The sequence below is a fragment of the Eutrema salsugineum genome, unplaced genomic scaffold (assembly GCF_000478725.1).
Source record: "Eutrema salsugineum unplaced genomic scaffold, Eutsalg1_0 scaffold_3, whole genome shotgun sequence".
NCBI classification, from domain to species: Eukaryota; Viridiplantae; Streptophyta; class Magnoliopsida; order Brassicales; family Brassicaceae; genus Eutrema; species Eutrema salsugineum.
The window spans coordinates 4,643,940-4,657,922 of NW_006256756.1; the positions used below are offsets into that span (position 1 = coordinate 4,643,940).

General features: G+C 37.5%; 2 protein-coding genes across 2 annotated transcripts; one reads left to right on the forward strand and one right to left on the reverse strand.

Annotated features, from left to right (window-relative positions):
- Positions 1-402: 402 nt before the first annotated feature.
- Positions 403-1,852, reverse strand: LOC112085278. Its single transcript, XM_024154479.1, has 2 exons — positions 1,623-1,852; positions 403-1,573 (listed from the first exon to the last, which is right to left on the reverse strand). Exons 1-2 carry the CDS (start codon positions 1,850-1,852, stop codon positions 403-405), a joined length of 1,401 nt encoding a protein of 466 aa, XP_024010247.1.
- A 3,910-nt stretch (positions 1,853-5,762) lies between these two features.
- On the forward strand, positions 5,763-6,518 carry LOC112085279. Its single transcript, XM_024154480.1, has one exon. The coding sequence runs from the start codon at positions 5,763-5,765 to the stop codon at positions 6,516-6,518; it is 756 nt and encodes a 251-aa protein (XP_024010248.1).
- Positions 6,519-13,983: the final 7,465 nt, after the last annotated feature.

Sequence of the window (13,983 nt, forward strand, 5' to 3'; positions counted from 1 at the left end):
GCATACACCAACATTCACTTCTTTGGATCCCAATTCTTGATAATCTTTCCCAAACCGGTGATCTCAAAGAAGAATTCGGATCATCATAAACACAGGTTACAAAGAAAGACAAAACACCAAACTGTACACGCAAGTCAGCCATGTTCTTATCTACAAACAGAATATCCACATCAACACCTTTCTTCCAGATCACAGCCAAACCACCGGATCTACCAATAGGGTTAACTGTAAAAACCCTATCATAGCCTAACCATACTTGCGGATCAACCCAAATGTTTCTACTGTGGATAGTCCTCATCAGAAACAAGATCCCAGGGAAGTGTTCTTTACGCAATTCCTTGAGACGTTGAATTGTCAAACCTTGGGGCCGCCCCAAACCTTGACAATTCCAGCTCAGAAGACTCATTGGGCATTGGACGGTCCCTCCATTGGGACCATCTCAGTTTGGATGTGTTTAGCTGCTCTCAAAGTAGCATTAGTCTCATCCTCGACTTTTCTCTTTTTTGTGATCCTCGCTTGAACGATTACTTTACCTTTCAGAGTGGTTTCGGCAGCCGGAGCTCTCGCTTTTCTGACAGCCTTTGAAGGTCTTCGTCTTGTCTTTGGTTTCAAAAGGTTAGCCCCGGAAGAACTAGCCCCCGAAAAGGGAGACGAGAAAACCGTCGGACGACCTTGAGAAACCTGGCTGAGCCCAAGATAATCAGCTGAAACTCCATCGAAATTGAGGTTAAGATAATAACTTCGAGTAGAACCCGCTGCAATAGCAGAACCCATCAATTTGCTTTCACCTCTTCGCATCTCTGGCTCACCCTGAGACATAATTTGTTTGCTGTAATCAAACACTATTCCTTTGTCTTTGTGAAGATCCTTTGAGACATGAGGAATAGGCTCCAGACTTAGCATCGACTTTTGAGCAAATAAATCACCTTCAATGGATGCTAGAGATGATCTAATTCTCGCCTCTCTGATGACTCTTTCATCTCCATTAGCCACCAAGAGATACTGCCTCATACCATCAAGGACCTCACTCGCTATTTTAGGTCTGCCTGTTGCCGGGTTCAATCCGACATGCTTTTCCTCAATAACACCAAAGAGCGGATCACCATCTTTTAGAAACAATTCCCCAGGAGATAAGGAGAGGGCAGCAAACCCTTTATTAGGCAAGATCTTAGATTGTTTCTTTAGTAGCTTTAAAGGACACGAATCTTGTTGGTGAGTCAGGCGTTGACAGCTATAACACCTTTTCTGAATTCTTTCAAAGTCGTATAGAACAGTTGCTGACCCTCCACCAGGAAGATTAACCACTTTGGACAGCCTGATCGGTCGAGAGACATCGAACAGAACTCTGACTCTAACAAAACCTAGACTCTGACTTCTTTTCGGATCAAAAGCAACTTCTATGACTTTTCCCACAAGATCTCCCAAGGCTGTTATTGCTTTTGTTGTGTAATGATTTACCGGGATCTGATGGAGCTGAATCCAGACTGGGATGAATTGCAGATAATCAGCTGGTGATTTCTCAATCCAACGGTCAATGGCAAGAGCCCACTCATTATAAGTATGGATTCCTTTTCTTGAGGATCATTTCCATCTCGTGTTCATATTTGAAGATGAACTGGAACCTTTCTTTGGACAAAGCTATGCCCCGAACTCTATCGTAAAGTTGCCACTTACGAGGCATATCCAGGATAAGACTCGCCATCTTTTGACAATCAGGGTTTAGCACCCTACCGATGATACTCTGAACATTATCTTCGGATGAGCAGTAATCAGGCAGATCTGGCATATCGAAGGGAACCTCCTCTTCCTCCATCGATAGCGCCATCATCGCACGATCCATACTGGCCGACATCTTAAAAGATGTTTGCCAAAAGGGAGAAAGCAAACTTGAAAGGAGAAGATGAAGAAAGCTAGAACACAGCTACAGTAATTGATGAAAGAGAAAAACAGTTTTCTGGAAAATATCAGGGCAAAACAGTTTCTCTCCCACAATAAACGATCTACGCGTCATGTTTTGCTCTGGTCACGCAATTGCCAAACGATATAATTTGCTTGCACAGCCCAAATTTTCCGGTCTCAACATTCGCATATGTATGATTTTTGGTATATAAAAATATCACATATTCTCTGTTAAAAACTTTTCCTTTTTTTTTTTTTGGGCAGCTTTTATGTTTTTGATATGTACAAATACAACTGTTCTATATAATGATTGCGGCTGTTATATGTTAAAAGTTGTTATGCTCATTTCTACTTGGATTTTAATTACGGACGATTATGTTGGTATTGTATTTTTTCAAATAACTTCTTTGCAATTTTTTTGCGCGTGTACAACTCTTCATTTCATTAACTTAACAATCCACATACAGCAAACAGAGAAAATTAACCATCTTATATTATAAACTGACAAAGATATTTAAAAAAAAAACATTTTTCCATGTATTATTTACGTGAGTGTCATGCTGAAGTCTCAATCTCAGAGAGATTCTCAAGAATTTTTTGAAAGTAGATTCAACTTACTAGATTAATTACATCATATATCATTAACATTAATTTGGTTAGAGATTAATTTATATTTATTACATATTTAAGACTCAAATATTTAATTTGTAAAAATATTATTTCTTTTTCTATTTTTTATCAACACATTTATAAAAATTTAATACACTCGCGAGTGTAGCTACCTCTGCAAGTGCAGCTAAGTTACTTATGTTACTAAACATTATATTTCTTATTTCTTCTTTCTTTGATCTTAATTTTGTTAAACAAAAATCACATTATCTATAAAATAATAAAAAATCTAAATAATTTCATATATATGATAATTCAAATATTTTTATATCAAAACAAAGTATCTTAGTCTGATGTTGGATCGATTAGATAGAATCTATTAATCTAATTTAATATATTTAATGTATAATTTTATTCATATAAAAAGTACTATTAAAATTAATTGTAAAACTAATAATTTTTTAGCATTCATACAATTGTATTACAAAATAAATATACCTTTAATCATTATTTATAATTGCATAATAAGCACATATATTTACAATTATAAATATCAGCTAATATTTTTATAGTTGTATTTATATATATTATATTTATATATTCAAATAAAAGAATTATGGTTAATATTTACTCTGCACATAGTGCGGGTAATCACCTAATTTTTTTTTATGAAAGAAAGGTTTCACTCTTTCTCTATTAGTCTACTTAGCATTTCTAATTTTATATTATTTCTAATTAATACACCTAAATTTCTTAATTGCTCACTTACCACCATTTAAAATAATCTTAATTACATTGCTGATATTGATTATACAGTTTTAAATCATACTAAAATCATATCAAAATTGGCTTCCTATATAACTTTAAAAACCATAATTTATATATACAATTCGCTGTAAAAAATAGAATCAAAACAATCATTTAATAAAAACATATAAAGTAATTGTATTATTTCCAGTGTAGACAACCATATGATGTTTTTTTTAAGAGAATTATTTTTAAAACCAAACAATCTTTTTTCCCAAAAAAATATTAAAGATTATTTTGATTCATAGATCTTTTGATACAAGTTGAAAAAAATATATAAATGACACAAATTAAATGCAGCCAATATCGTGTTCTTCTTCCTCATGTATGAAGCACTATTAGAATAGTAGTAATAATGTAGTAATAATAGTAATATTAACATGATTGAATCTCATTAAGTGACAACATGTAACGTAATAACGGATGGTTACAACACATATTTTAATTGGAAGTTACACCAAATTGAGCAATTATTCTTGTAACATATAAATAAAGAATTAATTTGGTCAAAAAACATATAAATAAAAAATAAAAATTTATTTTCTCTTTAAAATAAAATAATGATAACAGAAGACGTTCATTTGTAAATACAAATGATAAAAATTAAATGCAGCCAATGTCGTGTTCTTCTTCCTCATGCATGAAGTACTCAGAATATTAGTAATAATTTAGGATCTGTTATAAACAAATAGACTTCTAGTAACCGGCCCATTAACCATCAGGTTAATGTCTCATGGCCCATTAGGGTTTCTGATACATTAGTTATGTAATGTATATATATACTGCTTGTGGAAATAATAAGATGAGAGTTTTTCCCTTAATACGTTATCAGCACGAAACTCTAATCAACTGAGTTTTTGCCTTTGTCCCTCCAACATCCGATCTCTCCGATCTTCTCCTTTTCTCTCTCGTTAATCAACAAGGTTAGTAACCTCATAATTCACAAGCATCATAAGCGAGCATCTCGTATTTTACATATACATATATATGCAAACCTGTTTGAGAGAATATTATAAATACGGATCGGTTTTATAATATTATTTTCATGTTCACATGATCAATCGCCGCTTGCTAAAAACTAATGCATCCTTATATGCTATATTATTTTATTGTTCATGCTTGTGTTTTGTGTACGTTTAATAAGTCAAGACTGCTTTGCTCAATTGTTATATTATTTATGAATTTGTGGTCATGTTTAATTGTTAAGGTAAAATTGTATATAGCTTGTTGTTTTCGTAAATCACCCAACATGTTTTAAAGGAATAGAAATATATGCACAACTATATTTTGCCCTAAATATGAATTTTGCAAAGAATATCTTTAGATCTATTCAAGGTTTGCTCACAAATCTGTTTACACTTTATGTTGTTGTTAAAACAAATTTTTGTTAAATTATATATTGATGTCTTGCACTGTTTATATGGACGTCTTGAATAGTAATTACTTTTACAGAATTGTTTTTGATATATCACATGCTAATTAATCGACGAATCTATACTAGTTTTTAGTAAACAGCTTGCTATAGGTAGTCGTAGATCCTAGTGCATGAAACCATGTCTGTCTTTTTCTTGTGAACCATACACGTCAATTTCAGTATATTATATGAATCCTGCATTAAAATTTTGAGGCCAAATTTTGCATGACCAGCACATGACTTATAATTTTGTACTCTTCTAGATAAATCATACGCTTTCTTACTTTCATGGTCATATTTATGGATTCATTGATTAAGTTAATTGTTTGGGTGAGAACTTAGTTATTCGGCATGATAGGAATAAATTAATATATGGTGTTTGTTCTTTTACGAACTTAAGTATTATCTTAACATCACTGGTGACAACTAATCAAAGTTTTGGTTTTCAAAAACCCTAATATGGATCGGTTCTTTTCATGATTCTTCATCGTCTTTTTCGTTTTTAAAACCATAACCAAACCGATCCTCTTTCTTCTTGTCAAAACCCTAATTGGTTTTATTTTTCCTAATCGGCTTTATCATATAAAACCTAAACCCTAATGCTTTGTTCAAATCCTAAACCGATCGGTGCACCTCCGATAAAACCCTATACCGATCGGTTGGTTTATAAACCCTACCAAATCCGTTTAGTTTAATCCCTTAACCGATTAATAACCCTAATAACCGGTTTCCAAAATTAAATCCAATTTAACCGGTTTTGTTGTTTAATCGATCAATCCGATCGGTTTAAGCTTAATCGGTTAATTTCAAATTAGTTTCCAAAATCAATCTCTAGATTTTTTTTTTTTTAAAAATGGTTAAGAGATAAACCAACGTTTATCTATTAGAGCTAAATTTGGAAACCCTAGTAAACCGGCTAGGTTATAAACCGTAAGGTTCGATTTTAGAGTTCCCTTATATAGCAAGTTTCCTAAAATAGCAAGTTTCCTGAAATAGAAAGTTTTCCCAAGAATACCTTAAATCCCTTATTCCAATGACCATAGTCGCACTGAAAAAGCGATATGACCATCAGAAAACGGTCATACTGCCCCAAGCCAAGTTCGACTGGAAGAACCTAAGGTTCGAAGATTTCAAATCCGTCGAAGAATTCAATTCCGAACTCTTTCGGATAGTTGCACTCATAAAACTATGTGGCGAGGAGGTCACTGATAAGGATATGCTAGAGAAAACATTCTCTACTTTTGGCACTCCCAATGTTGTTCTCCAACAACAATACCGTGCCATGAATCATAACACCTATGAGGATTTGATATCTTGCTTACTGCTTGCTGAGAAGAACAATCAGCTTCTGTTGAGGAACAGTGCCATGCGGCCTCCAGGATCAGCCCCATTGCTAGAAGGAACCAGAAAAGAGTCCAACTTCGTCCAACGTAACAGATCCTCAGATCGTGGACGTGGACGTGGAAATGGACATGGACTGCGCGGCAGAGGACGCGGTAGACCGAACCAAGAAAACCGACCTAACCTCAGTTTTGGTCGGGGTAAGGGTCGTGGTATCAACAAACCGACCCAAAGAGGCAGTTCATCTAGACCAACTCCTTGCTCAAGATGCGGAATGACTAATCATTGGGTCAAGATTTGCCGTACTCCCAAATATCTTGCTGAGCTCTACCAGAAGTATGGGAAAGATAATCATGAGGCTAACCTGGTTCATCAAGTCAATGAAGATGACTCAAAGGATGATAAGATTGATGGCATGGATTATGAGCTCTCCGACCTCCTTGATTGATCTCAAAAATCTGAATTTGTTTTTCATTACTCCTTAAACTTTTATCTTTTGTTTTTGGGATTTATTGTCTTTACTTTGGATTTTTAAGACCTTTTGCTTTTACATTTTAATTTATGGAGTAATGTTTTATTTACATCTCATTTTTGCATGTTATTGAATTATAATTCTTGTTTAATAAAGATATGCAAGACAATATGGATATCATTATGGATAGTGGATCGAGCCACACCATTCTAAAAGACAAGAATTACTTCATAAATTTAGTAATCAAAACCGCAAACATTAGCACTATAGCGGGTAGTTCGAGCCTAATAGAGGGCCATGGCCAAGCTAATGTGTTGTTATCAAATGGCACATATCTAGACATCTCTGATGCCTTATACTCACCCAGTTCTAAGAGAAACCTATTGAGTTTCAAAGACATAAGATTGAATGGTTTCCATATCGAAACTCAGGATGAAGGGAACAAAGAGTTTTTAATTATCACTAAAATGATAAATGGCCATAAACAAGTTTTTGAAACTATACCCGCCGTATCTACTGGCATTTACCATGCTAAAGTCAGTATGATTGAGGCTAATGCTGCTATCAAAGCATGGTTTTTAGATTACACTATTTGGCATGATCGCCTGGGTCATCCCGGTGCGAACATGATGCGTAAATTAGTCCAGAATTCTAAAGGGCACAGCCTTAAACCAAATGGTATTTTCCCTCAGCACCTCAAGTGCACAGCTTGCTCACAAGGGAAACTGATTACCCGACCTTCACCAGTCAAAGTGTCTAAAGAGACCTTGAACTTTCTGGAAAGAATCCAAGGAGACATATGTGGACCAATTCACCCACCTTGTGGGACATTCAGATATATCATGGTCCTCATTGACGCATCGACCCGCTGGTCGTATGTCTGTCTGCTCTCTTCTAGGAACCAGGCTTTTGCCAGGTTATTGGCCCAAATCATCAGATTACGAGCCCATTTTCCAGACTTCCCATTAAAGACTATACGTCTTGATAATGCTGGTGAATTCACTTCCCAAGCGTTTAATGAATATTGTATGTCCATGGGGGTAAGTGTTGAACATCCTGTTCCACATGTCCATACACAAAATGGATTAGCTGAATCCTTCATTAAACGAATTCAATGGGTTGCTAGACCATTACTCATGAGGTCACAACTCCCGGTCTCAGCTTGGGGACACGCAGTCTTACATGCCGCTGAACTAATACGCATACGACCATCTAGTGAGCACAAATATTCACCATCCCAATTGCTAACGGGTCATGAGCCAGACGTCTCCCATATTAAAACATTTGGGTGTTCAGTCTATATACCCATTGCACCACCACAGAGGACTAAAATGGGACCTCAAAGGAGGATGGGAATATATGTTGGTTTTGATTCTCCCACCATCATAAAATATCTCGAGCCAACTACAGGAGATCTGTTTAAAGCCAGATATGCAGATTGCCGATTTGATGAATCGGTATATCCTAGATTAGGTGGTGAGACAGACAAGCTGGTAAAAGAACTTTCATGGAATCAAACATCCACACAATGGCAAGATCCTCGGACTCTAGAATGTGATTCAGAGGTCCAAAGAATTATACATTTACAAAAGCTAGCTAATCAATTGCCAGATTCCTTTGCTGACCCGAACAAAGTTACCAAATTGTACATACCAGCTTGTAATGCACCAGTACGAATAGATGTCCCCTCAGGGAAAAGTCAAGTTGCTACAGAGTCTGACGCACGTAAGAAACGTGGCAGACCACCAGGTTCCAAAGATAAGAATCCCCGGAAATCAAAGAAAGGTGCAATGATTGAAACCGGGATTCAAGAGAACACGGATACAGCCTCAGCTGATACTTACCCTATCGAACCATCTCAAGAGGTTTGGGACGCCAAAACTCAAGGTTCTGAAGGGATTGATAATAATGAGATCTCAATCAATTATATCATATTCGGTTCTCTATGGAACAGAAAAGATGTCGACATCAATGAAACTTTTGCATACAAGGTAGCACTTGAGATTGCGCACACGCAAGAGGATCTAGAACCCACGTCTATAATTGAGTGCACTCGTAGATCAGATTGGCTGAAATGGAAAGAAGCCATAAACGTGAAGTTGAATAGTTTAAAGAAACGGAATGTGTTTGGTCCGATCTTAAGGACACCATTCGATGTTAAACCAGTGGGAAACAAATGGGTCTTTGTGCGTAAAAGAAACGAACTCGGCGAAGTCGTTAGATACAAGGCACGCCTTGTAGCACAAGGATTCTCACAGAGACCCGGAATCGATTATGAGGAGACTTATTCTCCAGTGGTGGATGCAACTACATTTCGATTCCTCATAAGTCTGGCCATAAGAGAAAACTTAGATTTGCGGTTAATGGATGTTGTAACCGCATATCTTTATGGACCACTGGACAGTGAAATCTATATGAGATTACCAGATGGTATTGAGCTCAAAGATAAGCATGCATCTCGTGATAAACACTGCATTAGGCTGAACAAATCCTTATATGGACTGAAACAAAGCGGACGTATGTGGTATAACCGGTTAAGCGAATATCTCATCAGAAAAGGCTACGAAAACGATCCGATCAGTCCATGCATCTTCATCAGAAAATATCAAAACAAAGGATTTGTAATCATAGCAGTATACGTGGATGACTTGAACATCCTCGGAACATCTGGTGAAATCGCCCAAACAGTTGAATGCTTAAAAGCAGAGTTGGAAATGAAAGACCTAGGCAAAACTAAATTCTGTTTGGGATTACAACTTGAGTACGTCAATGACGGAATCCTTGTGCATCAATTGGCATACACTGAAAAGGTACTCAAGAGATTCAATATGGACCAGGCCCACCCATTGACCAGCCCAATGGTTGTGAGGAGCCTTGGATTAGATAGTGATCCATTCGGTCCAAAGAAGGACGATGAAGAAATCCTCGGTCCTGAAATGCCATACCTCAGTGCCATAGGAGCATTAATGTACTTGGCTAGTCACACTAGACCAGACATCTGCTTTGCCGTGAGCCTCAATCATGCATGAAGTACTCAGAATATTAGTAATAATTTAGGATCAAATATTTTGTATTGATGTTAAAAATAAATAAATTAATAAACATTATGTATTATTGTAATTAACATTAACATAATTGAATTTTATTATGTGATCGTAACGTAATAACGGGTGGTTACAACACAGCTTTTAATTGGAAGTTACAAATTGAGCAATTATTACTCTTTTTTTTTCCGTCTGGTATTATTATTGAATGACAAAATGCCGAATACAAGTCAAGTAAAACAGAGCAACAAAACACTTAAAGGAAGGGTTTAACGATGCTCATTACAGACTCTTAAGAGAGAAGATTGTATAACCAAGCTGGTCCACCTCTTGCAAGGTAAGAATGGAATCTACCGTCACGGGTCACACTTTTTGAAATCGCTCTTGCTGCCCGGTTCGCCATAACCGTTTCATGCTCAATAGTCCAGCTCGTAAAGCCAGAAAGAAGCTTTAATATCTGATCTGTATAGAGGCGGAACCTCGGCCACTCTAAAGGCTTTGTAATCGCTAACACCACCGCATGTAGATCCGATGCGATCTGAACTCTGAGAATATGTAGATCACAAATGCTTTGTAGAGTCCAAATCAGACAACGTAGCTCTGCTGTTAGTCGGTCAGAGGAAGCTGTGAAGGCCTCTCTAGCGTGAAACACAACAGATCCTGAGTGGTCTCTCAAGAGCCAAGCTCCTCCACTGTGTAACTTACAATTCCTCCAGTTGGAGCTGATATTACACTTGAGAGAGCCAAGAGGTGGGGGACACCATCTATAATCGACAGGCCGAGCTAAAAGCCTGTTACGATCCTGCTCCAAAGCCACTGTATTGAGTCTGTTCCATGAAATCGCTTCATCAAATACTCTTTGTACTAAAACCGCAGGAGCTTCTTGTTTGTTAGCAAAGATGATAGCATTCCTGTTCTTCCAGATGTGCCAAAGAAGCCACGGAATGGAATCTCGAATAGTACCCAGCACGACAGCATCTTCCATGATATCCAATAGGAGATTTAGGTTTGTGAGAATGTTCATCGAGAAGCCACCCGGGGGTTTCGGAATGTTCGCCACATCTATCATCTGAGTCGCAAACTCACAGTGGAATAAAACATGGTTTATGGTTTCCACTGCATTTGAACATAGACGACATGTAGCAGGAATATTAATGCCCCTTCCGGTTAGCCTTTCTGCTACTGCCAAAGCACCTGCTACTGCTCTCCACCAAAATACCTTTATCTTAGGCGTAGTTTGTAACTTCCAGATTCGTCGTTTGAGCTTAGTCTTCTCCACTTCATCTGGGGATTCCGGTGCATCCGGAATCAACGGGTGAGTAGACGCAAACCAATTCCCACTTCGAACAGAGTAAGCCCCATTCTTTGTGTAAGCCCAAATCCAACGATCTGGCAAAGTTCCAATCGGAAGTTTAAGAATCCTGACCACATCTGCAGGCGGAAATAATTCACGAACCACATTCTCTCTCCATCTGCCATTAGACGATATCAGATCGCTTACTCGTAATTCCAGATCGTAGAATATCTGTTTATTCACCGGTCTTCTTGGCTGGTCATCCATAACCCATCGTTCCATCCAGACCTTCGTCTCTCTACCATTACCGATAGACTTCATCAAACCAGGCTGAAGGAGTTCTCTCCCATGGAGGATGCTACACCACGCATATGATGGTCTAAAACCAGATCCACAATCCAAAAAGCTCTGAGATGAGAAATATCGGCCTTTGTACAGCTTAGCCAATAGACTCTCGGGATTATTTAGAATGCGCCATGCTTGTTTCGCCAAAAGAGCTTGATTGAAAGTCTCTAGATCCCGAAAATCAAGCCCACCATTCTGTTTTGATTTACACATCGTCTTCCAAGAAATCCAATGAATCTTTCGTTTCTTCTCACAGGCGTTCCACCAGAAATCGGACATTGCGCTTGTAAGCTTACGGCACTGCAGTTTTGTTAAACGGAAGCAGGACATAGCGTGAACCGGGAGTGCCATGGCTATGGATTTAAGCAATATTTCCTTGCCTCCCAGCGATAAAGTTTTGGCATACCAGCCGCTTAACCGTTTCGTCAGTTTCTCTCCAATAAACGCCAATAACTTTTGCTTCGACCCACTCAGACATTCCGGTAAACCTAGATATGATCCAGTCCCACCTTCTTTGTCAATACCCAACAAATTTGAGAGCAGCCGTTTGTAAAAAGGATCAACAAATTTGAGAGCAATTATTACTCTAACATATAAATAAAGAATTTGGTCAAAAAACATATAAATAAAAAAAAATATTTTTTTATCTTCAAAATAAAATAACAGAAGACGTTCATTTGTATTATGAATCTTTGCAGGGATGTTTGATAACATAAGACTTGGATCCCCCTATTATCACCCGCTATGGGATACCTTCGACAGCATCTCTTCTTGCCTTTGACCCTATCCGGTGCCTCTTGGCTATGGGAACACTGTAAGTTCTTCTTTTCGCCTGGGCACTGCTAAGACAGTATATTTCCTCAGCATTCTTACTTGAAAACCAAGTGCTACCCAGTCGAAAGATAATGTCGGTGTATGTGAAGAAAACTATGATTGACATAAGAGGGAATTTTTAAGAAGTGTGGCTAATTGAATCATTTGTTTGTCCTAGTTACTGCAATACTTATCATGCTAGAAAAAATCATCGCTGTGGACTCAATTTTATTTAATCTTTTTGCTAACCATTCACAGAGATGAAAGGATAAAAGTGATTGGTGGTGATAACACCGAGGGGATTCTTGCATCTCTAAAACAGCTACCTTTCAAAAACTTAAGAGGTTTGTGGTATTTTGTTCACCTCTTGCCTTTTGGTCTGTTGAAAAGCTCACACAAGTGTGACCAAAGCTAAAAATCTGAATGAATGATTCCTCTAATTTTTTCGAAAAGGATTCCTCTATTTTTTTTTTCTTTATACAGTATTTGGAGTATTTTCCAAATACTGAATGAATGATAACTAGTCCCGAAAAACTACTTGTCCAATGCCTATAATTTGTGAGTTCAAGCTTGCTTCCCATTACAGAATTGATAGGCACGTTGAAAACACACGAGAAGTGTGTATCACTTCGAGAAGAATGATCAACAGAAGGAGTATTCTATGGAGAAAACAAACATGAAGACAAGCGTCAAAAGAAGACCGAGAAATGGTGTGACGTTTGCAAATATAACAATCACAATGAGAGTAATTGTTGGAAGAAAAAGAACAAATGTGTTCTTTTGCAAAAAAAAGTGGCAAACAATGAGAGAAAATTCTTTGTGTGTAACAAACCAAGACATTTAGCAAAAAAAACTACAATCTTAGAAAAGTCGAGGGAGCGGATCTAAGTCTGGAAGAAACATATGATGAGGGTCACATGTTGTTTAGTGTGGTTGAAGAAGAATTATCATCATGAAATATGGTTAGTTGATAGCGGGTGCACTGAACATATGACCAAGAAAGTTAAATACTTCATCACTCTTGATCAAAGTATAAAGGTTTCAATCAAAGTGGGGAATGGTCAACATGTAATGACGGTAGGTAAAGGAAACATCCAAGTGATAACAAGCCAATAAGAGAAGATCACTAAAGAGGTGTTTCTAGTGTGGGGTTTAGAAAAAATTTATTGAGTGTATCTCAAATGATATCAATTGGATACAAAGTCTTATTTGAAGACAATAGATGCCTCATCAACGATGCTCAAGGGAGAAAGATTTTGAACATTAAGATGAAGCATAATAGTGTTCCATTTTGATGGAGTAACTCAGTGGCAAGTGCCTTACTTGCGAGTGAAGAAGAAGCTGCAGTTTCACAGGAAAAGATGGAGCAAGTGGTTGATGCGATTGGTGAGGATACCAAGAACAAAAAGTTAGGTCATCGGCTGAGGAAGAATGAATTGGATGATGCGGCTGGAGCCTCCGGTTCTACAGCCATCAGGTCGGGCGGAGAAGAAGAGCCGACGAAAAAAGCAAAGAAGAGAGGATCTTCTTAGTTGCGTGCACCGCCTCAAGGTCCTCCTAAATGTTACATTTGTGAGAGAGACTTTGTTTCTTGGAAGGCTACCTTTGGCCACTTAAGGGTGTACAAGGACAATTATCGAGGCTTCCTTCCTCCGCCCACATTCAATGCGACTAAGGAAGGATTTGGTGGGGTCGTTTTTGCTTCTGCGTCTTTTGGTGGTGGGGCCCTTGGTTTTGGCATCGGAGGATTGAAGATTACTTGAATGTTGATCTAATGAAGAACTAAGGAGGAAGCTCAGAGTAAAATAGAGATATGATTAAGGACCGGGGGAGTGTTGAAGTACATATCTCGTATAAGATAAAATTATATTTATATAAATTAGTTATTTTATCAAGAGTCACGAATTGTATCCTTCCTCAGTCATGTTTTTCAAAGACAATGTTC

What these genes read in the sequence shown, in the direction of transcription:
- LOC112085278 (XM_024154479.1), bottom strand. Translation starts at nt 1,852, where the DNA reads ATGTCGGCCAGTATGGATCGTGCGATGATGGCGCTATCGATGGAGGAA. An exon ending in ATAGCTTTGTCCAAAGAAAG is followed by an intron (nt 1,574 to 1,622) that starts GTTCCAGTTCAT and finishes ATGATCCTCAAG; the next exon opens with AAAAGGAATCCATACTTATA.
- LOC112085279 (XM_024154480.1), top strand. Translation starts at nt 5,763, where the DNA reads ATGACCATAGTCGCACTGAAAAAGCGATATGACCATCAGAAAACGGTC.